The 26,241-nt window shown below is 40.1% G+C and overlaps 1 protein-coding gene across 1 annotated transcript; it reads left to right on the top strand.

The window, feature by feature from the left end:
• The first annotated feature begins 771 nt into the window (after positions 1-771).
• Positions 772-23,692, top strand: TMEM27 (transmembrane protein 27). The gene is made up of 6 exons (XM_010019863.1): positions 772-860; positions 1,080-1,138; positions 6,835-6,920; positions 14,458-14,574; positions 18,409-18,603; positions 23,247-23,692. The coding sequence occupies exons 1-6, from the start codon at positions 794-796 to the stop codon at positions 23,401-23,403; spliced, it is 681 nt and encodes a 226-aa protein (XP_010018165.1). The 5' UTR covers positions 772-793; the 3' UTR covers positions 23,404-23,692.
• The last annotated feature ends 2,549 nt before the right edge of the window (positions 23,693-26,241 follow it).

The raw sequence follows: 26,241 nt of genomic DNA, 5'->3' as shown, positions 1-26,241 counted from the left end.
GTATTTTTCCACTTAACTGTTCTTTTCATACAAAGCAATACCTCAGTTGTGGGGCTTTTGTGGGGAATGAGGTGTTTGCTCTGCAGGCTCAGACAAGCTTCTTAGCCAGAATGGGGAGTGGGGGCTTTGTCAGGGATGGGGGTATGTGCCACTGGGGCCGTGATGCTGGCCCTTCAGAAGTTCTGTGAGTTCAAAGGCAAATGAGAGGCAAATCTGGAGCCCTGTTTTTTGATGCTGGAGTTTCTGTGTTCGTCACTCATTTATTTTGGCTTGAAAAGGATGCCCAGTCTTCCTTCATCCTCAGGGGCCCTCTGTGGGGCCAACTAGTTTCCCAAGGAAGCTGGGCGGCAGCTTCCTTTGGGATCTGGTAGCACCTGAACTTCAAATTCACCTGCTGTGATTAAGAGCGCAGTGTCCTACCACCACAGTCACTGGCTGCTCAGGTGTGATGTCCCTTGGACATCTCTGTGCCTGTCTGACATCGCATCTAGGAGGAAGAAAGGTTGGTCTGGAGCACTGTGTGAAGTTTTGTATTATGCTGAAAAGGAAGAAGGAAAATTAGGAAGTTGTTACGTTTTTTTGTTTGGTTTTTTTACTACAGAAAAAGGTAGTAAATAACTAACAGAAGACACTTGTTTCTAGTGCCTGTTTTAGCTAAAATAATGAGGGTTAATTATTAAACCTTTGGTTGCTCACTTGTGCTCCTGATGCTTTAATCCTGGGTCACAGAAAGTTTAAGAGTGCTTTACAGTGGAGACTCACTTCTTTTTCCTCAGCTTTTCCAGCTAACAGGATGTTACGGGTTTTGCTGCTTGCTTTCTCTGTAGTTGCTATTGCTCATGCTGAGCTCTGCAAGCCAGGTAAGTTTTGGAGCTGATTCCCACCCTTCCCCAGGTAAAGGTAGCTATGAGTTTATGCCTATAAAGCTGTCAGCTTCTCACATTTTTATTGTAACTGATTGTCTCCGGTTTGGAGATTGAAGTGCTGAGCATTCCCTTCTTTTAGGAGAATTAAATATACTTAAATCCTATTTTCGCTGACGTCCAATATATGTTTCCTTTTTTCTCTCTTTGTGTCAGATGCACAGAATGCTTTCAAAGTACGGCTTAGTATCAAAACAGCTTTGGGAGACAATGCAGTAAGTAAAATATCTTCACATATTCTTCCTAACTGAATATATAAGAAGTAATATGTACTGTAAAATTTCTGAAAGCAGCACAATCAATTTTCTGAAGCATTAATTGTAATAAATGTGCTTAAGTCATGATCCAGGCATCCATTTCTTGACATTTGATTAGCTCGCTCCTTAAAATGGGATCCTTTAAGAGAAGTATAAAGCTCATCTTTTCATAAGGATAATATTCTGTCAAAGATTTTTCTTTTCCCCTGGAAAAACAGTAGAGATGTTACACTTTGTGCATGAGAGGTGCTGCATAAATCTAAGTCTGTATTTGGGAAAAGCAATTCTGCTTCAGTGCTAATTGTAAAGTCAAGTATGTCTGGGAAGAGAAGCAGGAGAAAATTGTTAGGTCTTTATGAAATGGGACTTATGTCAGACTCTCAGACTGCTCTGTAGAGATCATTCAAGCATATCTCGTCAATTCCCTACCAATGTAGGGCTTCATTAGATAGTGGCCTTTCTTCTCATGAGGCTCATGAGGACCGGAATGCTTTGGCTTAAATCAAGTCCTTGAGCTTAATGAAGTACTGTTGTGAGCAATAAGGGTCTGTGATACATAAGAGACTGGCACATTGGATGACTGAGTGGTCCTTGCTGGTCTAAAGTGCTATGAAATATGGCAGAGCTCAGGACTTTGTTTGCAGTTTAGAATGCTTAGAGCAAATCTGCAGTGTGATACAGCATAAAATTAGATATGAAATGTCTTGGGCAGTTGTCTGACTGGAAGTCTGGTGTCTGATTATGTTAGGAGCCCTGGGAAACAAAAAGCAGTAGGTTACATATTATAAGGCATTGGAGACATGTAAGTCTCCCTATGACTGTAGAAGCTGTTCTAAAATTACCTTGAAACATCCAATAATTTAAACTAACAATAGCGGGGACCTTATTCTGCTGGTAACTTCATAAACCAGACAAATTGGGAAGAAATATTCCAGATACATGCTAAAGTATTTGTGGAAATTCATACTGAAATCAATTCACTTGGGTGAGAGACTTTAATTAAACAGTAGTGTGAGCCTGATTAGTTCAAAAATTTATTAAATATAGTGTTCTGTGACTTCTATTATTGAAGCTCCTCTTGCTGTTAACTGTAATGTTTTGATTTAATCTTGGTTCAAAATAGTAGCAAGAAATGAAAATTGCAGTTCCCAGTAATGTTCTTTCTTAGTGCTTTTTCCTTCTCCAACTGTAGTAAAATAAGGGGTTTATTTGATCATTTGTGGTTGGTTTTTTTTTTTGATTTTATTTTTCATCTAAAAAGGCTTTGATATAAATAATAAATCTTAAAGGCATTTTGTATCACAAGAAAATAATAAATCTTAAAGGCATTTTGTATCACAAGAAAAAAACAGTAACTGAGGATTCTACTTACTTATTTAAGATAGGTAGTAGTTTATTTCATATATGTCCTAAGAATGGGACAATTTAGAACAGCATTTTAGAACAACAACACGCTGAAAGTGGTATGATGCCATACAGAAATATTCACAAATAATGGACAATTTACTAAGTGCACAGGTAGTAGTTGCTTCTTTCCATAGCCATCGCAATCTTCTCTGCAAATGTCTGAAATTGAAAACTGAAACTACTATCAAACTGAAATTTATTTTGATTGAATAATTTCGGACACTTTTCCATTTTATTTATTTATTTTAGCAAAGAAAAGTATAATAATGTCATTGTATCACAGTTGGACACAGCCTGCTTAGAAAATCTTGGTATGATGCTCTGCTGCTGAATTTTGTTTCATTCATTTCCAAGTCACTTCAAGCTGGATTACAGCACAAAACACTTATACCATGGGCATTTTGCTGTAGGACTGGCAGGATAACTCCAATGTACATTCAGGGGCATAGAAAATTGGTTAGTGTAGTTTTCCACGTGGTTTAGTGCATGCCATTTTGTGTGAGGCCGATAAAGACGGGACACCATTTTTTAATCAGTTTGCAAGGTACTCTTGTACTTTGAGGAAGGGAGTGTAATTTCATGGATTTATATGGTTCTAATCACAACGGAGCTGGAAACAGCATCTAAAAGATTATAAGTATTTAGCTGTTACCATTTTGTTTGCCGATAACGGGTGTACTTGACATTGTTTGCTAACTGGTGGGAGGAGACATGGTGTCTGTAAGCCTAAATGGAAGGAAAGTTATTTATGAGTCTCTCTGATGCTGGTCTCATGAGTGGCTTCTGGAATAGGTGCTAGTCACTAGTTGCTTCCTATGCATGGAGTTAGCAGAGTGCTAGAGAGTTAATTCAAAAGGGCCAAAGACAGCTAGGGAGTGAACAGAAATTATGTGCCCTGAGAATTCCATGTAAGTCTGTGTCACCACTCAGTTTAAATGTCAGAGTCAAAAAGCTGGTACCTCAGCAGCTGCAGCCAGGTAAAGTAGAAGGTGCACCTCCCTTCTGGCTCATGTATTCAAGCTATTTCCAGGATAGAGGATGAACGGAAGAAAGTCTGATGTGCACCTGGTGTCTTGCCACCAGGTTGGGACCCAGAAGTATGCTTATGTGTCTGTAACCACACTGCAGCCTGAATGGCTGTTTAATTAAAATGCAGAACTGTTCAGGAGGGAAGGGACCTTGGAAGGTTCCTAGTCTCCTGCTGCTCAAAGCAAGATCGACACTGAAATCAGATCAGGTTGCTCATAGTGATCTTGTAATATTATAATCTATCTTGTTCTGCCACTTTAACATTTAATGTTGTCTTCCTTAGAACATTACTATACCATTTCACCTCATCAACAACTTACACACATCATCTTTTACCCATTCTACCATCAACCTCCTCTTTTGCTACAGGCACTTAGGCTGTAGCTTTTACAGTCAGCTGTGTCTAATTCTGCTTCTCTGTAACATATAAATGATGGCAAGTGCAACTGAGCCATGGTCTTTGTGTATGTTCCTTTGTAGAGCAGAGAAGATGGTAAACAATAATGTTTCTGATACCATCATGTAAGGTTTCATTGATAACTGAGTTATGTTCATAGTGTGTGGTTGCAAATGGTATTTAATGTTTCCTCTGTAGCAGCACAAAATGTTCATTAGTAACTGTACTTCATAGGAACATGAGAGCAGAAGCAACATCCTCAGTTATCAGCTGCAGTCCTGGCTTTTCCAATTGGAGGATAAAGGTGAAACTGATAAAGCCTCATAGTAGAATGATTCAAGTTTGTTTGCACCTACCCCTCTCTGACTGGAGAAAGCCGATGATTAGAAATTGACTTCTGGCAATCTATGCCCACTTGTCCTGAGTTCATACAGTTTATTAGCTTTAAGGTATTTTGGCCATACTTTTCCTCCTCATTACATTCCCTCCCCCTGCATATTCCTGCATGCAGTCATGTCCAGAGGTTCTTGCTCAAATGGAGCCCACAGCCACCTCCATCTCCTCTTAACTTCTGTCTGATCACTGTTTTCTTGGGACTTCATGTCCTTCTGCCTAGAAAAAGTTGTGTGCAGCATCTTCTCCAGCATCTCAAGCAGGCTCCCAATTTCTGCTGAGCTTTCTCTGCTGGACTCCTTCCTCATTTCTTGCAGCTTTCTTTTTATTCTGTCTTTTTTTAAAGTGCTTACTGTTTTAACTGGGACTGGAGTTCCTCACTACAAATTATTTTCCCTGTTTTGAGATACCCTTTGTTACTATGACTTAAAGAAGCTGTAGCCTACTGCATTATTTATGAAAGCTGAATACTTCATAGTGACAAATTGTACATATATAGATGTACTGCACTGAATGTAAACATACCAACTACATATACTCAGTAGTACTGCATTGCATTTGTGTCCATGAAATGGAGTGTGTATCATCATTACCCATTTTCAAAACAACTGATTCAATTATCTCTACAGCTGGTTTAATCCATTGGATAATAGATTAGTTTTAAATGTCCATTTGGACCTGTTCTCAAAGACTGCAGATGGCATGTAGGGATTCAGTCAGTAATACCACATACACAAAAAAGAAGATCTTCCCTTTTAGTGCTGCAAATTGTGCTCCGTGGTTTAAATACAAATGTCTTTAAAATTAGGATGAGTAGTATTATGGCTCTCATCTGTATTAATTCCTCGACTACATTATCTCTTTTTCTTTCAGTAGTAGTTGCTGTCGTTACTGACACGTTTTCATCAGTGCAGTGGGATCAAAATGCAGGCTTTTATACTTTCTTTTCAAAGGTTCTTTCTTTTTTTTTTCTTTTTCTCAGTTTCCTAGACTGGCATTATTACAGTATGCTTACACCTCCCTTCATTCACAGTGCAAGAGTAGCGATCGGAACCCAGATTCTCACTACTGCAGCTGGATTTTAATGCTACTCAAATTGTGTGTTGCTCAGCTTTATTCTCCCTGTCCTACCACATCTCAGAGAGCCCATTTGACAACTTATCATTTGTGTAGGGATGATAAATATGATCAGTATGACATTCTGCCCTTTAAATGATTGCCTCCTTCCTGGCTTAGGTTCATAGTCCACAGGATATCAGAGCAAAATGAGAGCTGATGCCTGGAAGTTGGATTCCTTCTTTTTGCAAAGAGGTTGCAGGTCCATGCATCCAAAATCAGAATTAAAAGAAAAATAGATAAGATTTGTCATTTTCCATGCTCTTTACTGCTTTTTTGATGTAAATTGCTGTTTTTTTCAATGTGCTATAAAGGCCCATGAAAAGGTAGGTCCAAGTTGTCAACAGACTTAAATATCTACCCTCTTGGTTTTCTAGTTTGGATGATTACAATGCAGATTTTTTAAATGCTGAAAGTTAAAGATTAGATTTGTGTTCTGATTGACTGAGGAAAGCTGTCTCTAACCTCCATTAATATCATTCCAAGAAACTGCTAATCTTTGTAATTCAAAAGGGGATATTCAATCAGTATGCCTCAGTCATGGCTCTTGGTATAAAAACGTAAGGTGCAGTTCTTACAGGTCATTAGAATTGCATATGTGAATGAAAGCCCAGGGGAACCCAGTGGAGCTATCTCAGAAAACTGAAATTGTGGAAGCATGATTTTTCATCAAGAAAACAGAGAACAGCTTTTGGAGCCTGCACTTTACTTGTGATTGAATTAGTAAGGATGCTATTTTCTGTCTTTTGTCTCATGTGTGATGCAGACAGTAATTTGTACTATAATTTAGTCTGTCTTCTTGGTGCAAGGATGGCATGCAGCAATAAGGCCATAATCTCATTTTATTTCTTGATGTCCTGACATCTAACTCCCAGAGACTGCCTTCAGCATTATCTTGTTTTTGGGGGGAAGGGCAGACTGAAATGGTCTTTGAGAGTGGATTAAGCCTTTTACTTTAATAGGGTTTATCAAGCAAAAGAGGCAAGGCTGTCCGTGCAGGTGTGTAGGGGAGAATTCTAGTAATATGCCTGATCTTTGGTACAAGAAACTTCACATCTCCAGCTTTTGGAAACATTCAATGCATTCAGCTTTTGGAAACATTCTTTGCACTTTATATTGCACTTTATAACAGCCATTATTTAAAGTCCTTAGTGAATGCTAAATAGTGGGCAGGAATTTATTTTCATAGCACAACCAGAGAATCTATTCATTTTCTTGATCAATATAGCATTTCAATTTTGGTGACCCTTTTCCCTTTCTGTATTGCCAGCACTGGTGCTGAAAACTGATTATCTTCCATCTTCCTTTACAGTATGCATGGGATGCTAATGAAGAGTACCTCTTCAAAGCAATGATGGCTTTTGCAATGAGAAGATATTCCAGCAAGAGCATGACTCAGTAAGCACCTAGTCTGATTTGCCTTATACATATTAACAATTTTGTATGTAGTGGTGCATTCTTTGCTGTACAGAACTGTAGAAATCATTATATAAAGTTCCTAAAAACAGACTATTCCAGCATATTTATTTGACCCACAGATACATATTTGTCATGGTTTAACCCCAGCTGGCAACCAAATAGCATGTAGCTGCTCACTCATCCCCCACAGTGGGATCAGAAGGAGAATTGAAAAAATAAAGTAAACCTGTGGGTTGAGATAAAAACAGTTTAATAATTAAAACAAAGTACAATATGCTGCTACTAATAATAATAACAATGAAAGGAAAATAACAAGGAGAGACATATAAAACTAGAAGGGAAGAAAAAAAAACCCCAAACCACAAAACAAAAATAAAACAAAGCAAAAAAACCTCCAAACAAACAAACAAACAAAACCACAAAAAACCCAACCAAAACCCCAATAAGCGCAAGTGATGCACAATACAATTGCTCACCACCCACCAACTGATACCCAGCCCGACCTGAGCAGCAATCAGTCCCTTCCGGTAACTCCCCCCCAGTTTCTATACTGGGCATGACATGCTGTGGTATGGAATACCCCTTTGGCTAGTTTGGGTCAGGTGTCCTGTCTCTGCTCCCCCCCAGCTTTTTGTGCCCCTCCTCACTGGCAGAGCATGAGACTGAAAAGCCCTTGATCAGAGTAAGCACTACTTAGCAACAACTAAAACATCGGTGTTATCAGCCTTGTTCTCAGACTAAATCCAAAACACAGCACTGCACCAGCTCCTAAGAAGAAACTTAACTCTATCCTAGCTGAAACCAGGACAGTGTTAAACATCACACTCTCTCTGTCTTAAGCAATGTTCAATCTTTGGACCAGTATCCCTGTTGTTGTGAGGTGACACAGCTCTGGATCTCAGTGGGACTGTGCCAATTCACTTTAGCAGAATCTGGCAGTAAGACATGATACCTTCTGGACACCATACTGGGAGGAGATGAAAGGACACATTGGCAAGGTTAAGAAATGCAGTACAGATCCTTGAATAAGCAGCTTTGGTGCACATCTTCTTAGAGGACAGCTCCAGTGGTATGCTGAAGATGAGCTGACTTGGGGAACTGGAAGGTGGATGGCTATGCTACTGCTAAGTTCTGCTGGGTGTATCTATCCTAATATTGCAGCAGTTGAGTTACGCAGCATCAAGAAGTTTCAGATATTGCAGTTCAGACATAAATCAGCCTCTAATTGGTTTTGGGATTAAATCCACCCTGAGGTATTGAATATTCTTCTCAGGCTTCTGATCCTTGCAATTTACGAAATTAGATACTAGATAAGGCAGACTATTTAGCAAGCTGTATTTGCAGTATGTCTCTTAAATGATAAACCTTGTAAGTGAATTTCTATAGGTCTATTATTTTTTCATAGTTTTTCAATCTTAAAGGAAAGATTTATAGTTCTGGCAGACTAATAAGAATAAGGTTCTCAATTTATTTTAATAAGCCCTGCTTCAGGCTGTCATTGTATCAGATGAAGCATATTCCACATTTGCAAAGGTATTAGTTAACTTTAGTCACATGATGATTATTGTGGCTACTGCACTTTCTCTTAAATAGAAGGTGATTTCCCCCTCTATGCAACAGGAATGTTTGGTTCCTTGCTGTTTCATTTTTATTCCTCAGAAGTTGTCTCCTTTGAGCAAGAGAGCCATTACACCGAGCTTAACAAAAACAGCCAAGTATGCTACTGCACCCAATTAAAATGACACTTCAAAAAATGAGTTCAAGATACGAGCTAATTAAAGGTGATTATGCAGGGCTTTTTCTCAGGTTTTCAAATTAGCAGAGGTTTCAGAGTATCTGATCCATAAAGATTTGCTTTTGTATACTTATTTTAGTCTCACATCCTTTTTATAAATTATTCCCTTTCTTCAAAGTCATGGTTCTTTCATATAGCAAAAAACCCAGGTCAGAAGCCAGTGATCTTTTTCCTCTTCAGGCACCACGTCTCTCTGCACGTTAAACTGATATTAGAAAGCTTGGTACAGGAAGAGCTAAAAAATCAAACCAGTATGAAAGCAGTTAAAGTTTTAATAGTAGTTATCTCTATCCACTCAGGGAAATCACAAAATTTACGCTCACTTAATGCAGTCTCCTACCAAGACAATTTTTCCTATGGACAAATATGATAATGTCAGTGTCACTGCAGTTCGGAGGTGGGGTTGCACATGTCAATAATTTCCTGCTGCTATGTTTGTCAGAGGTGAAGTCAGTATAATACTTGGAAACAGCTAGGTATGGTCATCTTTATCTCTTTTTAAGATGGTATAGGACTTCTTTATGGGGTATAACTTGTTGTGGTGTACCTTCGAGGTATAACTGGTAACTCTTCTACGACTTCTAGATACCTCTGGGGTCATGTGTAGACAGCATGACAACCGACAGACAGCTGCGCCGCTCTGAGATCTGGTCCAACTTACTAGGCAACAGGCTGAGGAGTTTCTTATCTGTAGATTTCTCCCAAGTCCCAAAGGACCTCTGAGTCCTCAGAGTTCAGTGATGGAGGGATAGGTGGACCTCTCAGTGCACTCCAAATAACCTGCCTCAGGAAAGTTATGAAAGCCTCCGTTCTCTTAGAAGGCCTGGAAATAATGTACTCCTTTACCCACCTTTGTGGCTGGCAGCTGGAAGGAACTGGGTATAGAGGAAGGAATGCAGTCCATCTCCATCCCCTCCTCAGTGGGAATGGAGATGTGGGACCACTCAGCATCCCAGAGGGTACAGCAGCATGCCGTGCACACTCTCACGAGTGGCAGTGACTTGCAGTGTGAGGGAGGCAGAAGCAGGAGCTGGTGTCAGATAAATTACATTGCGCTACAGGAGCTTTTACAGATTAATGCCAACACATTTTCTTTGGAACCTTTAAAAGATCAATAATCAATTATTCTGTCATAAAAGAACAAACAAATTGCTTGTGGCTGCATTCTGATAGCATCTAAATTTACCCAAATTTTACATCTGGTTAATTAAAGACTTTTGTCAAAATAAAGACTTATGAAAAATTCACCAGTATTTTATGTAAGCAAATGCTGGTTCTGCCAGGGTGTAATTTCTGCACAGGGCCATAACCAGGGTGTGACAAACCTCCCCTTTAACATTAATTTTTAACACACCCACAGTCCTGCAGTAACTTGCAGCCACAACTAACTCCCACATGAGACCAAATGCCGTTAACTTGAGCAAGCTGGATCAGGCCCCAGAATAATCTGTCTGGTGGATCAGCATAACCATTGTTGCAGTTTGTCCCATCATTTTTGAGATTCAAAGTCATCTTTTGTTAGGCTTCTGAAGCTGAATAAAAGCCAGCCTGTAATGACAAGCATTTAAATGTGCCGCTGGAAACAACAGCTGATGATGTTGTGTAACCAATGCAAACTGGACAGGATTGAACGTTATGTCTTGAGTTCTCTAAAGTTAATTTCTAAACTAAAATTTAATAAATGATGAAGCTCTGTTTAATGTTTGAAAGGCTTGTCAAACTTTTCAAGTTTGTGTGAAACAAAGACACAATCCATCAAATTAGTAGTTATTAATACATATAAAATAAGTATTTCTTTTTCAGTGAAGAATTTAAACCCCTTTATTTCCTGCTCTATATATGGCCTCTCAATACATACATTACTGAACTACATGAGCCAACCTTTGATCTCTGTGTTAAAAAATGATTGTCTGTAGTCTGTGTTAGTAACCCCATTTTTCCTAATCTGTGACTCATTTGAAATAATATGCATCTCTTTTGGGCCTGAGACTAGTTAATCTTTAAACAGAAAGAATGTCATCACATTTACTTTCATTCAAGTAACAGAATCTACTTTTGGTACATCTTTTCCTCATTTGTATATAAAAAAAGCTGCAGTTTTCCTCAGGAAGTGACCAGAAAAAAATCCATCAATATTATCTATCTTCCTAAGACAGGCTTTTTTGATACTAAAAATATTGTGACTATTTAGAATAAGAAAATAAGCTTCTAGAGTTAAAGCTGTTACATCGAGGTGATCCCATTGCTGCTGTTCATAAAAAGAAAGACAATAACATTCCTTTGCAGGAGCAGCTGCACATCACTGGATTGGAAGGGGTCTGATGCCTTCAGGAGAGTTAGAGATGGGTACTCAGGACTTGGGGACTGTGGTTCTCACACAAGCTAATGACCACTGGAGGCAGCCAGCTCCCTTTGAGCCTTTGGCAGCTCTTTCTTACCCTAAACAATCCTTTATAGCTCCATAAGGAATAATGATGGTGTTTCAGGCCAAGGAACCATCATGGTTTCCTGCACCCAACTCACTGGTGTTCACTTGCATATATTAAAGGAAATGCAATTTCAGACTTCTGCCATGGTGCCATAAAGCAGAACCAGGATCTTGCCATTTTGATGATAGCAGTCTCCTATAATCCCCATGACAAAAGTCTTATCACCTGCTAAGGAAATAAAAAGATGTCCACATATATGTTTACAAATACATTTCACTAGCATAGTGCATGGAGATGTCAGTATCTCAAGTCTAAACAGTGTAAAAGCATAGTGTAGTAATTCTTCCGCATGATGTGAATCAAACCTGCTTGGAAATAGCACAGGGGAAAAAAACCCAAAAGTGTACCTGCTGCAAAGAGATTGCCACATAGATGCTTGTTGAACCAGTCTGTTTTGGTGTTTACTCAGTCTCCATTGAACTTCTCATGAGCAGTATTACTCTCTTTGGAGACTGGAAGGATTTACAGCATACAGGTTCTGCTGATGAAAAGTGGTGGCAGCGAAGCCAGGTTTTGGATGGTTGTAATTGAGCAAGGATTTTAAACACAACAGGGAGCAGAAAGGAGGCAAAATTCATGTATTCTAGTATAAGCCTTGCTGCCCAATTGATTGATTCAGCGCTGTTTGTTCTAGAGAACGAGATGCTGCTCCTAATGATCAACTGCTCTATCACATGCTGAAAGCCTTGACACTGGGAAGACCCCAGATTGAAGTGTCTCTGAATCTCTAAACGAGAGTAAGAAAGTCAGGGTGTTCTGCCAGTCTTTATCTACCAAATTTATTGGGGATCTCTTTGGGGATCACACTTTCCTCACTCACCCCATTTCAAGAACATCTGTAGGGCAATATGAACCCAGATTTTCTACCTGGACCAGGTTTTCATTTTACCACAGAAATTCCAGCTTTAGGAACTGCAGTAAAATGAAGCTTTAGGTCCTACTGTTATAAATTATCCTGATGGAAAACTTCCTCTGCAGATACAATTTTAGGTATTCTGTGAAGTCAGCAAGAGTTTGTCAGCCACCAGCCAAAAGTAGACTCTTCCCCCTCCCTCCCTCAATTCTGTGCTTTGCTTTTGTTTTGGGAGGAATAAATGTGCTTTGATCTTCTGACTGTTGCCAGCAAACTGATGTGAACATCTTTCCAAATTCCAGGGGATGACTTTCCTCTTTTTTCTATAAAAGTTCTCTATATTTGCAATATTGACATTGTTCCATAGTGGTAAAAGTGGCTATTTCAGCACTGCAAAATTATTGATGTCCATTTTATTGTGTATCTCTATGGAATATATACCTTCTCTGTAAAACGAAAGGTTGCACTACCCATGATACCCAAAATACCACCAAAAAAGCTTTTCATCGGTAAGTAAAATATTTCTGCAAAATATGCATAATGAACTATGTGAGCAAGCCAATGCCTGTCGTGCCTTAAAAGCAAAATCATTCTTTTCTGGACAGAGTCTACACATTCACTTGGCTGCCTTATATTCATTCCTTCCTACCTCATGCTTCCTGTTTCTCAGGCCACTGCGGAGGTAATTTGATTATGATTGTAATTAGCCGGCAGATGGCACTACAAAACAGAACTCTGTGGCAGGGGAGGTGGCTTGCAGCCGGGAATTCATCACCCTGAGAAAGATCACAGAAAGATCACCCATTTAAAACCTGCGTTTTGCTGATGGACAGGCCAAGTCTTAAAACCAATTGTAGTAGTAATGGACGTTACAAACATCACTGCAGTGAATTAAAAGAGGAGCTGCATTCTTCTTCACTTACTGCAGTTTCCTTCTCCAGAACAGCAGGAAGTATCTGAAGACTGACCATCGCAAGTGGGGTCGGTCAAGACAGGGCAGCTTGTGACCGGGTAGAACATGTGCAAAGGGGAAATGAGTCCGGGCTGCTCTTTGTAAATAAAAATCATCCTACTTCTTGGTCCTAGACTCTCAGAATATCTGCTTGCTGCTTGGACATGGCCAGTAAACCTGAATCCTGAGCCAAATTCTTTGGGTTATTTATTAATGATCATAAAATCGTAGAATCACAGAATGGTTTGGATTGGAAGTGACCTTAAAGATCATCTAGTTCTAACCCCCTGCCATGGGCAAGGACACCTTCCACTAGAACACATTGCTCAAAGCCCCATCCAACCTGGAAGTATATGATCATATATGTATATAATGTATAATGATATGGAACTAAATATTTTGTTTTCACATTTTTATCTCTCTAGCTATCTTTCATAAAGATTTTGGCAGTCCCTTTATGGTACATGCTATGTTCCTTGCCATGCTGTAATAAATGCCACATTATGCGATTTCTGTATATTACACATTTGGCTGTTTCGTTTCTTAGTTGTGTGGATAAATTAAGAACATACAAAAAATCATAAGGGTACCATCTATTCTCAGTCGCTATTATGATACTAATATATTAGCCTTCACTTCTTTAGTTTAAATACTCAGAATGTCATTCCATGGAGTTCTTCTAATGATACTTCTACCTTTTACTACTATTAGTGGTAGAAAAAAAAATTGTAGGAATCTGAAAAAAGGCATTTAAAAGACATTTTACACACTTTTTACATAGTATGCCCTGAGAAGCTGTGTGCATGTGCCCTTCCACTATTAACTTCACATAAAGCTGAGCAATCTTCTTTTAGAACAGATAAGATAAATCTTTGTCATAACATAAGCTAAAGGTCATAGGCCAGTGCCAGTAGAATGTATAAACTTAGCCCATTGCCCCCACTCTGTGAACAAAGATGTCAAAAAGAATAACATCAATTTCATGATGTTCCCTCCAACAAATGTATCCTGTAGAAGGACTGCACTCATTTGAAAATCATGTGGGGAATCCCTCATGCCTGGTTCCTGTGGCATTACCTGTCAAAACCAAAGTTCTTAGTTCAACCAATGCATTTGCCCCTTTATATGGCCTTTGTCGCAGCCCTGATGGTTAAGATGCAAGTATGTACTTTTCCGTTTGATTACAATAAACATGTATCCAAGACTGTGCAAGTTTGTAATAGATTCAGAAATTCATGTTAAGACTCAAGCTGGGAAATGGGAAATGCTGAGAGTGATACTTCTGCCTTGAGCATTAACTGTAAACTTTTTTAAAAGTAAGAATTTTTCCCCCTTTAGATGAAAGAAATATTTTAAGAAAATCTTTAATATTTTAGTAATTCTTTCTCTGCTTCTTTACTGATGATTTTTGCTTTAACTATCTGCAGAATTTCCAATGTGCTGCTCTGCAATGTGACGGATCGCGTGTCCTTTTGGTTCGTGGTCACAGATTCTTCCAAAAATGTGACAACTGTTCCTGGAAGTGAGGTAGAGGCAGCCATCAGGTACAGCCACTGCTTCTGCAGCCTTTTCTTCCTTGCTGACTGAGGATGCTTTCTCTCTGGACCTTGTGTGAATGAGCACTCTGCCTCTTTAAGGATGAATCAATCTAAGTAGTTAAAACACCAAGGGGTCACTACTCTTTCATGCATGTGAGATTAGAGGATTTTTAACAGTCCCACAGAATGCAAAGCATATGTGCCTTGGGATTTTAACTTGGAAGGAGTCTCTCTTGTTGCTGGAACCCCAGAAGAAATGTAATCCCTTGCCAGAGCCTTACCTTTCCAGAGCCAGGTAATTTGCTGACCTGTGTACTGCACATACCCAGCTCTCATCCAGCTGCTACCTTTCCCAGTGAGAGAGCCTTCTCCCTCAGATGACAGAATTGCACACTTTCTGGGTATAATTTATATCATAGAATCACATAAATGTTTAGGTTGGAACAGACCTTTGAGATCATCAAATCCAACCATAAACTGCTAACACTTCACAGTGTTAACTGTCAACTCCGTCACTAAACCAAGTCCCTAAATGTCATTTCTACACGTCTTTTCAATACCTCCAGGAATGGTGACTCCACCACTTCCCTGGGCAGCCAGTTCCAATGCTTGACAACTTTTTTGGTGAAGATATTTTTCCTAATATCCAGTCTAAACCTCCTCTGGTGTAACTTGAGTCTGTTTTCTCTCACCCTATTGCTTGTTACTTTGAGAAGAGACTGAACCTACCTCTTGCCATACTAGTTTCAGGTAGTTGTAGAGACCAGTAAGGTCTCCCCTGAGCCTCCTTTCCTCCAGACTAAACAACCTCAGTTGCCTCAGCTGCTCCTCACAGGACTTGCTCTCTGGACCCTTCGCCAGCTTCATTGCCCTTCTTTGGACCCGCTCTAGCACCTTGTCGTGGTTTAAGCCCAGCCGGCAACTTGGAACCACGCAGCTGCTCGCTCACTCCCCCCCTTTTCCTTCCTCCCCCCGCTCCCGGAGGGATGGGGAGGAGAATCGGAGGAATGTAACTCCCACAGGTTGAGATAACAGCTCTCCAGTAACTAAGGTATAATACAAACCACTACTGCTACCAATAATAATGATAAGAGGAATAACAAGGGAAAAGGACACAACCGCTCACCACCCACCGACCGATACCCAGCCCGACCCGAGCAGCGATCTGGGCCTTCCGGGTAACTCCCCCCGGTTTATATACTGGGCATGACGTGCTGTGGTATGGAATACCCCTTTGGCCAGTTTGGGTCAGGTGTCCTGCCTCTGCTTCCTCCTGGCTTCCCCTCCTCTCTGGCAAAGCATGAGACTGAGAAAGTCCTTGGTCAGAGTAAACATTACTGAGCAACAACTAAAAACATTGGTGTTATCAGCATTGTTCCCAGACTGAAAGTCAAAAACACAGCACTGCACCAGCTACTAAGAAGGAGAAAAAAATGACTGCTGTAGCTGAACCCAGGACACACCTCAATGTCTTTCTAGGAGTGAGGGGCCTAAAACTGAACACGGTATTTGAGGTCATTTAACTTTCACTGCGTGCCACATGCACATCAATGCTTGGACTAATGACCACAGACTTCCTTTTGATGCTTCTCAAGTACAGTTCGTCTGACTTAATTTAGAAGTCAGCTTTCATGTGAGAAAAGCTCCTGTGAATTCTTCAAGAGCAGAGCTGGCTGTGTCACAGCTTGGCTCAAACAATGTCATGCTCACGTTCTTTTCATATCAGCTCTTTCTAGAATGCCAGTTGATAACGTTGTTGATCATTGCTTGTACAAAGTACCATGTGGTACAAAGCAGTTTGCTTTCTGCTAAATATCACATTCTTTAGTCAATAAAAGCAGGAGTGTGGAGCCGAAGAAGAAGAAAAAAATAAAAGGGTAATCTGACTTCAGTGGTCCATCAAACTTGCATAAGGGGTTTATAGGGATGACAGCAGCATAACTCACGTATATTTCTGAAGCGCAGAGTGGAAAATGGACCTCTTTGTTTTTAGGCGTTCTGTACTTTGTCTTGAAAATTCATGTTATCTCTATGGAGGTGTAATGCCTAATTCCTGATGAATGAGTATGCATTCCTTTGGAAAGATTAACTTAAGCTCATGAGCAGATTAAACTATTTCCTACAGAGACACCAAACAATAACTTCATAGCATTAGTGAAGGAAGCAGATTATTTATTCACTGAAGCTCTCTGTAAGAGTGCTGGAATGCAAGGGTTTTGCATTTCTGTTATTCTTTGATACGTTCAGTAGCATAAGCTGATTTATGTAAATCTTTTATGTGCCCTGTTTGCCACAGAAATTGGATGCTTTTATAGTATGTTTGTTTTTTAACTGTTGTCTGTCATCTGATAAAGAATATGCTATTTATAGAAAGTTTTATAACTTAGAAACAAGAAATAAAATGATCTATAGAACTACAATAATTTTTATTCAATTGCTTCTGATTGCAGGCTTCCACATTAAACCATTATTCTAATTCTTCATGCTACAGTAGCACATAAGAACACTACTCATGGACCAGAATTTTATTGCATCATATTCTCTACAGAGTAAGAATAAAGAGGAAAGTAAACCTTTTCAGAGCTCTCTATGAGAATCAAGATCTCGCATAAATATACACAAGGCATACAAACATGAAATGCACCTGTAGTTGCCTGCATGTGTTTCAGCACATAATTCTGTAGCTCCAGCCATTAGATGAGGGTGAACAATGCTTATTTCAGCTGTTCACAATGATTCTTTCATATCAGTAGGGTTTAAAATCTTTTCTAAATCAAAGACGGCTTACCGTATAAGGAGTCATTTAACATGCCATGGCTTTCAGTCTTCTCCAGGAATGCTAGCTTTTCATTAAGGCTAAGAACTTCCTGTTTAAGGGAAAGGCAAACATTATAATTTCCAAGAAAAAAAATTTGCAAAATCTTACCTGTATTTCCCATATATTTGTTCTTAGGAAATACTTGCTTTATGGGAATTAAATGGAACTGTATACAAGAAAGCTGCTTGTAAATCATACAACTGCAAACAAAAAGAATCTCTCAAGACAAATATATATAATAAATTTTCTCAAAAAATTTTAGCATTCTGAAAAAGCTAAGGAAAGATACTTGTAAAGCTTCTTAAGGTTGCTTAGATTCAGATCCAAAAATGCCTGCAAATGCTTAGAAATAGTGACTGTGAGTGGAGATGTGTGTTAAAGGGTAGCAATTGTACTGCTTATATCAAAAAGCATATTTCTCAGACTTACAGTTTCTCGTAATGGAAAAAATGTGCAAAGTATAAATCCCTCTAGCTGCATCCTGCAGAAGGAAGGACATGTAGGCTATAGGGGTGGATTTTTCTGGACCAAATTGTATCTTGTGCCTCATGGACCTAAGAAAATCTACAGCATCAAGAGCAGATGTACCGGCCCCTCACATGCAAGGTGGTTCAGTTCGAGGAACCAAGGGGCACTGATAAGTAAATCCACTCCTGTGCTAATCTTGAATGCTTCATGAACAAGACAACAGAGCCACTGTTACAGATTACAACCTGCTAAGTCTTCAGCTCATGGTCCAAACCAGAAATAAATAATAATACTGCAGGTCTCATCTGTATTTCCAGTTTTTCATATAAACACATACAAAACTCAAGTGTTTAAGTATGTGGGTGTCTGTGGATTACTGACAAGGTCTATGTTAAAATGAAGGTCTGTGTAATCTTGCCAATATCATACTGGATCAAATTCAGCCCTGCCAGACTTGCAGCACATATATGATTTTTTTTCCCCCTTCCTTTTATCTGTTTAACTTATAAAATACCTTTATAAAGAGCTGTGATGTTCTTTGTGTTTTTATGAAGGATGAACCGGAACAGAATCAACAGTGCCTTCCTACTGAGCGACAAAACACTGCAGTTCCTGAAGATAGCCTCAACCTTATCACCTCCTGTGGAACCCTCCACACCTGTCTGGCTTATTGTATTTGGTGTTGTTCTTTGTCTCATTTTGGCTGGAATTGTTTTCCTCGTTGTTGCAGGGATTCGTCAACGCAAGAAGTAAGCGGCTTAGCTTTTCTTCTGTTTTAACTGAATACTGCAAGATAAGCCATCTGGGCTGGTTTTGCTTTTCAGATCAGCCTCAGAGAAATTATAGCTGTGCCCCCCTCTCCCTCACTAGGTAAAGATAACCCATCTGTCGTCTTCTGAGAAAAGCAAGCATAGATGTGAAGTGTAACTGTGAAGTATAATAATGTTGGGTTGTAATGAGGAAATAGGGAGTATAAGAATATGATCCTGGAGGCCACTTAACCAGACATGATAGCTTTATGAGACATTTGTGGTCATTGTTCTCAAGGTTTACTGTGCCACAGGTGAGACTCCTCTCACAGACTACCCAAATTGCTACCAAGAGGGAGAAGGCTGACAGTGACCGTGTGCCTGCTGACAGGACTGAAAAATCACTGCTGCAGTTTGAGAAGACTCAGTAGAGGACACATAATGATTAATGTATGGCTGAAGAGGGCCTGCTCAATGGAACAGTGCATGGTCTCACCTTACTGAGTCCAAAGTACTCAGCCCTTCACAGATTCATGACCAGATCTCCCCATGAGCCTAAGTATTTGCTGTGGCAGTAGGGTAGGAGAGAGAGATGCTCTTTTTCTCTTAGTTTCTGCCCTGTGGTGGCACTGGTGAAATAGAGAAGGCTATTCATGCTTTTCTAATGAGAGCATGTTGGAGCAAAACAGAGAGCAGGTGGAATTTTGGTTTTGCCCTTTCTGTTAGCTTGGAATTGGGCATAAGGAATTGAAAATTCTCAGGTCAGTTGAGATTCTGCTGTAGAAGTTCAGCTTCTGCCAAGCTTTCTGCTGCCACAGAGGTTATGCTAACAAAAAATTATGACTTCAGCAGCAGAGTTATATAGGAACAGCAGAAAAACTGAAAAAGGGTAAATCTCTGCTGACAACTAGATAATGTTAGAATTATTGACTGTGTGCTGAGGTGCATCCCCAAATACATCAGAACAAGGGATTCTTGTATGAAGATATGAAGAGTGGTGTGTTATAGAGATGCCTCCTTTCTGCCTCCTTATCGTCTTGAAGAACAACATTATTTTAACTGCAGAGGAACACCACTTATTATGAAGGATAAGTGCTTCTCATAAAGAACCTGTAGTAGCGTAGTCAGAATAGCTTTAGTTATATTTTGCATTCAAAAGAATTGTATGATTTGCAAGCCCCATGTTTTTAAAAAACAAAATTCAACAAACAATAGGTGAGAGATGCTGGGGGAAGAGTCTGAGCAGATACTTGGGATGTGTGAATAGCTTAAGCCCTGTCACAACCTTCCATGTGGTATGGGCTGAGTTATTTCAACCCCTGAACCTAGGCAACCTCTTCTGTAAAACTGGAGAATGATGTTGTTATCTGAAGCCCATACGTGCTCTCTGTGTTAGTATAATGGCTGTGTGTGTCTATGTAGTGCTTAACTTAAAGGGGGTCCTTGAGCATTTCAAATAAGCATAATATAAATAAATTATGCTAAATAGCTATGATTTCCCCCCCCCCCAGCTAAAATAATCATTTGTGCTTCATATCATGCTGAAAGACAGCATTTTCCCCCCTCTGTTTTCAAAATAACTCAGCTGAGCTTGAGTGGTTCCCCTCAATATGGTGTAAACTACATGCTCATATCATCATACTGCCACTGATATGACTTGCTGCCTGCCTGTGGTTACTTGTCATCCTTTCTGTCTCATGCTTTTGTTATCCTTTTACTTGTTAGGCTCCATTTCTCCTGTTTCCCTGCCTTTCCTTTACATGTAACTTTCCTCAGAGCAGATCCAGCCATGACTGAACTCCAACCCTCCTTTTATATCAATGGCATCTGCAGGCAGGGGCAAGAGAGTGAGAGAGAGGGTAAACCAAGCATATACTTCTTCTGTCTACTGTTGCAAAGACTGGAAAAATGAAATGGATGGTCTAGGCTATTTGGATGCTTGAAAGAAGAGCCAGACATCAGAGAAGAGAAATTAGAAAGTACTCATCTCTTTTTCAGGCATCAAAGTATGTGACCAGGTTGTCAAGGATTTTAGCATGCCCAGTAATGAGTTTTACTGTCCAGAGCTGACATAATGGCAGCTTTGCTGCCTAGTAAGCCATGTTGGAAATCTGGACCCAAGGGCAGTGTTGACTTCTTATAATTCATAGAATTGTATCAACCATAGAATGGTTTGGGTTGGAAGGGACCTTAGAGGTCATCTAGTTCCAACCCCCTGCCATGGGCAGGGGCACCTTCCACTAGACCAGGTTGCTCAAAGCCCCATCCAACCTGGCCAGGGATGGGGCAGCCACAACCTCTCTGGACAACCTGTTCCAGTGTCTCAGCACCCTCAGAGGGAAGAACTTCTTCCTACTACCTAATCTAAATCTACCTTTTTTCAATTTAAAGTCACCCCCTGCTCTGTCACAACATGCCCTTGTAAGAAGTAAAAATGTAAAAATTCTTTAAAAATGAAAAATCTGAAATTCCATATTTATGGGCCTTTAAAGTGTCAGATACCTCTGTTAAAGGAAACCCAAAATCACATGCTTCAGGCCATTTGTACTCAGAGTGGCAGGGAAGTGCATGATTGGCCTATAATGGAGTTTCAGTAATGAGTTACACTCATGCCTCATTTCTTGAACTGAAAGATTTTCTTAATTAGGTCTTCACGGTGCATCACTGCCAACATACAAAATTCCAAGCCACAGCTGCCCACAGCTTGAAGAGCTCTGTGTGGTTGTAGCCTTTGACTTTACAGTGAGCTGGATCAGACATACTGTCTCCCAGCCTTATGTTTGTTCTTCCATCATTGCAGCTATAGGACATCTCCCTCTCTGATAACAGATTTGGCACATACCCAGGGCAGAATCATCCTCTGCTGGTTATGCTGGACTAAATTGAAGTCGATCCTTACCCCCTAAAATACCATCTGCAGCAGAGGCCATAAACATTTGCCTTGGGAAGAGTGAAAACAGAGTAAGCACACATGTTTTTTCCCTCTGTTACTCTCCCAGTGTCTAATTTGCAGCTGGAGGCCTTCCTGAGCTGTACTGGGTCTTCATGTATTGGGTAACCCACAATATTTTCCCTTTCCTTAACTTGTTAGTCTTCCCTTGGACTCACAAATTTTTGGCTTCTCTGAATTTCTATGGCAATGAGTTCTACACATCTCATCCTCCTGTAATTTCATAGAATCATAGAATGGTTAGGGTTGGAAAGAACCTTAAGATCATCTAGTTCCAACCCCCCTACCATGGGCAGGGACACCTCACACTAGACCATGTCGCCCAAGGCTCTGTCCAACCTGGCCTTGAACACTGCCAGGGATGGAGCATTCACAACTTCTTTGGGCAACCTGTTCCAGTGCCTCATCACCTTCACAGTAAAGAACAACTTCCTTATACTGAACTGGTCAACCTGAACTTTCCATGTCTAATTTTGAACCCATTAACTCTTGTCCTACCACTACGATCCCTGATGAAGAGAATTTCTTTCAAACCTGCTTGTTAGTATCTTCTTTTATGTTCTGCCCCCACAGTTTTTGTATTAAAGAACACTCCTTTTAGCAATGTAAGAGCAGTTACAGCAGTCAGAGGTCAGAGGTTTCCACTACTACTGCCCATGTTTATTTTTAGGAAGTCTGTAATGTCAAGAATGTCCCAAAGGCTAATAAAATTTTATTATCGTTAATATCGCTGTTATTAGCAGTTACACTGGCTCAGGTTGTTATGATTGTCCTGAGTCAGATTGTTACAGTACATGTTGCACGATAGGAAGAAGCAGTGGAGCTGACCTTTGAGTTTCTTATCCTCTGAAACCGCTGATGCTACAGGCTGTAAAGTATAGCAGGTTTTTCAACTATGAACTCATAGATCTCAAGGTCAGAATAAATCTGGAACTAAAGAAACATCATGACATGTTGACTGATATTTCTGTATTACATCTTCTTGTGGTTGTATTTTTGGATAATTTGAATATGCTTTCGGTGAGAACTGGAGCCTGGAAAAGTGAAAGCTGTGCAATTGTTTGATCTAGAAAACAAAAGTATAAATACTGGGTGGGAAGGTGGCTGTTAATGAAGATTGAATGACAAATGCAGATTTGCAGCATTAAGAGTACCTAAGTTCTGCAGATCCTCAAGGAGTGGGAGGGCACTCAAGCGTCCACATTTGGAGGCTATACTCTTAAGCTGATCTACTTCTAAAATTATGTTTTAATTTGTCCACATCATGGGTTAAAATCTCTAACATACCTAACAGGGTCAGACTAGATGTTTGGTGCAGTCCTTCCTGATGTAAAGCAAAAACAGATGTAGAGGTTTTTTCCATTTTTGTTTTGTGCCAGCTTCTCCTTCTGCACTCTCCAGTCATTCTACAGAACGAGAAGGTGAAGTAATATTTGTAACATACTTACACCATGTTTACTTTAGGTTTTCTGATTCCTGATTCTGACCTCAAACTACTAAACCAGGGCTTCCAGTCTTTAAGCCTCCACGCTCCGTGGTATGCTTATGGCAGCAAAGAGGTGCACCAGATTATGCCTTTCAGAACATAACCTATGATGAACTTCTGACTATATGTGCAGTTTCCTGGTTGTGGAATCATGGTGGAGTGCTGCAGGTCAACAGAATAAGATTATTTTCTTTTTCTTGTTTTTAGAAAGAATAAAGAGTCAACAGAGAGAGAAAATTTAGAAGAGAAATGTGAAGTGACAATAACAGTAGAAAATGGGATTCCTTGTGAAGCGCTGGATTTAAAAGCAGGCCATATTAATGGAGTCTTTGCAGCAGATAATGAACGGTTCACATCCTTATGAAATGCTGCCATTGCTATCGGGCGTTTTTCTGAAAGACTCCTGTGCCTACCTTATCTCATCACTACTCCTCAATGTCAAACATGAAGACAAGAAAAATGTCCTTTCACTTAATTTCCCTTGAGAGAACCTTTTACTGATAACACATACACCCGAACCTCCATTACAAAGCTTTTGTTCATGGGCAAAGCAAATGAGAAGACCTCAAATGATAGCCATTAAAGATTTCCAGAAGATGTGCAGCAAAACAGGGTTGAAAACTGCCTTGTGTCAGGCATTTAATTTTTAATGATTATTTATATATGTCCATTGCTTGTTTTCCCCTGATATAAATGTGAAACTGCAATATTCCTGAATGTCACTGAGATAACATCTATCATTGTCAATTCTTGCTGGGCTTTCTTTCAAGCCATATGCAAAAGTGTCCCTGTAAAATGACTTCTTTTTGCTGATATGCAGTATGCCCTTGGATGGAATAGTGATCAGTTCATGAAAGTTTTCATTTATTGAGAAAAAAAGCAAGCTTTCACAGCCTCCGTAAGAGCAGATTAAAAAGCGTCTGGACCATCTATAGCTTTAGGGCTAGCAAAGATCTGGTACTAGAACTGTTTTTCATTTAACAGTCTAAGTCACGAAGTATATTACCAGGAAATTAAGAGTTGCAAAAGTTTGAAATCTGTTGAAACTAAAAGTTTCAAGAAAGGGCGTATTTTCCGAAGGTGCAGTCTGTAGTTAGTGGCCCAGCTTTCATTAAATCTATGAGGGCATTTCACAGGTCTTTGAAAATAAAATCTCCCTTACATTTTTTAATAGTGAAACTAGAGTAGATGTCCAAGACATAGCCAGCCTGGGGTCAGATGAACCTTCATGTGACAGCTGGAGAGCTTCTGAAAAGGTTCAGTGCTTGAGACACCAGCTGCTGGGCTTGGTGTACCCAACCTGGGTGACAACATGTAGGCGGTGGTAAGTCGGCAGAGACTTTTCAGACTAGTGTTTGCTGTTTGTGTGGCTGGGAGTGAGGGTGTCAGATGGTGCAGACCCTCAATTGCATTGTTGGATTGTTTTGAAGTCAGCCATACATACAGACTGTACTATCTGAGCCCTGATCCCGTTCCCATGTAAATCCGTGATAAAATTCTGACTGATTTCAGAAGAACTGAGCGCCAGTGAAGGGGAGTTCTGTGTGTGGGTAAGTGTACAGAGAGAATGGAAGCGTGTGTGATACAGTATCTGCAGTCACCAAACAGCTGCCCACATCAGTAGAGGCATTGACCATTAGGCATCCTGTTTGCTGTGTTTGGAGGCAGTATTAGAAAACCCATTTGTTTACCAGAGTTATACCATCAGACTCCTCACAAAGAAGAACAGCGTAAAATAGGGTCAAAGCTGCTTGTAAAGGACCATCCAGTCCTAAGGGTAAAAGGTATCTTGTCTCCCAGGGTATAAATCCTTTAGCACTGGCTGTACTGAGCACCTTTGGCTGTCAATTTGACTTAGCACTGGCTCTTGGGAACAGGGTGAGCAGAAGGGGAGGGGAAGCTGCAGGGCAAAGGGAGGAAGCTCAAGGCTAGGGGAGGTGGGGGAGAAGAGGGCTAATGCAAAATAAAACTATGGATCTCACTGATCATTTGCCTCATGTGGTCTCATCTGTCACAGATGTCCTGCTGGTGGGTCCCTCTGGACAAGGATGGCATCTTCTCTGTGTCCCAGAGGGTGTGCTGCTCCATTCTGGAAAAGGATTAATAAAGTCAGTTATTCATGATAATATCTCAGTGCTTCAAAATTACCATCCACAACATGGAGACATATTTCTCATAAGAATGTCAAAGATTAAGCTTATTGGTGTTTAAGATCGTTTGGAGGGAAGATATAGAGTACAGTGTTACTATTGCTTCCTCAGTCATCGCCCCAAGGTCCTTCACTCAGGCAGAGTTTTATTGAAGTAATTCAGATTCCATAATTTCTAGAACTTCGCACTTTTCACATTTTTTGTATGACAGATAGCTACACTGCAGTGTAACCACAATGGATTGCTGTAACTGCAGCGCCTCTGTAAGAACAGGTGATTTTGGTGAGAGTAGCTTTGCAGTGCAAGAGCAACCTCAAGCTACCAATTAAGAATTAGTATTATCCTGCATTGTACTATATGTTACTGAAATAAAATTCACTTGCTATGGAAAAGGGCCAAGCATATCTGAGCATAATAATTCTCAAGGCCTGCGTGGAGAAGGTTTGATTCAGCCCATGGAACTGGCTGATAATTTGAAATTAGATTGAAAGCCTCTGAACAAAACATTATCTAATATGGGCTGACTCTGGTGGTGAATATTTAATCACTGACTTCCTCCCATCTCACCTTTTAGCTGCGTAATTACTTTACAGCAGTTTGGTGCAATGTTGTGCTAATGATGACACAGGATTCACCCAGAGCGTACATCTTGCTTGCCTCTCTGCTGACAGATAATGGCTTGAGAGAAGCAAATGATACATGAACAGGCAGGTATCACGCTTAGCAATGCTTTGAAGTCAGGGTTGGTATTAGGTCTTTCAGTGAAATAGGTACCACAACCTGGGTTAATCAAGGGCACAGTGCTACAGAAGAAATAAATCTCTTCTCTAGTCTCTTTGTGCAGGAGGATCATATTAGAAAATAAAAAGCATTTTGATTTGGTAAAGTCTGTTGTCCAGAGCCTGCAAATGGTATAGTGACAATTTATATTCCTTGAGGATCCCACCCAGATGTTTTACGTAACTTTCACCTTTTTTTTTTTTTTTAATCTAAACCACCTGCCATCGAAAGACCTGATAATAAACAGGAAAGTAAGGAACAACCAATATAGA

This window comes from Nestor notabilis, unplaced genomic scaffold (genome assembly GCF_000696875.1).
Source record: "Nestor notabilis isolate BGI_N333 unplaced genomic scaffold, ASM69687v1 scaffold5078, whole genome shotgun sequence".
Lineage (NCBI taxonomy): Eukaryota > Metazoa > Chordata > Aves > Psittaciformes > Psittacidae > Nestor > Nestor notabilis.
Note: the sequence above shows the minus strand (reverse complement) of the source record. Positions and strands in the feature narration are given on the sequence as shown.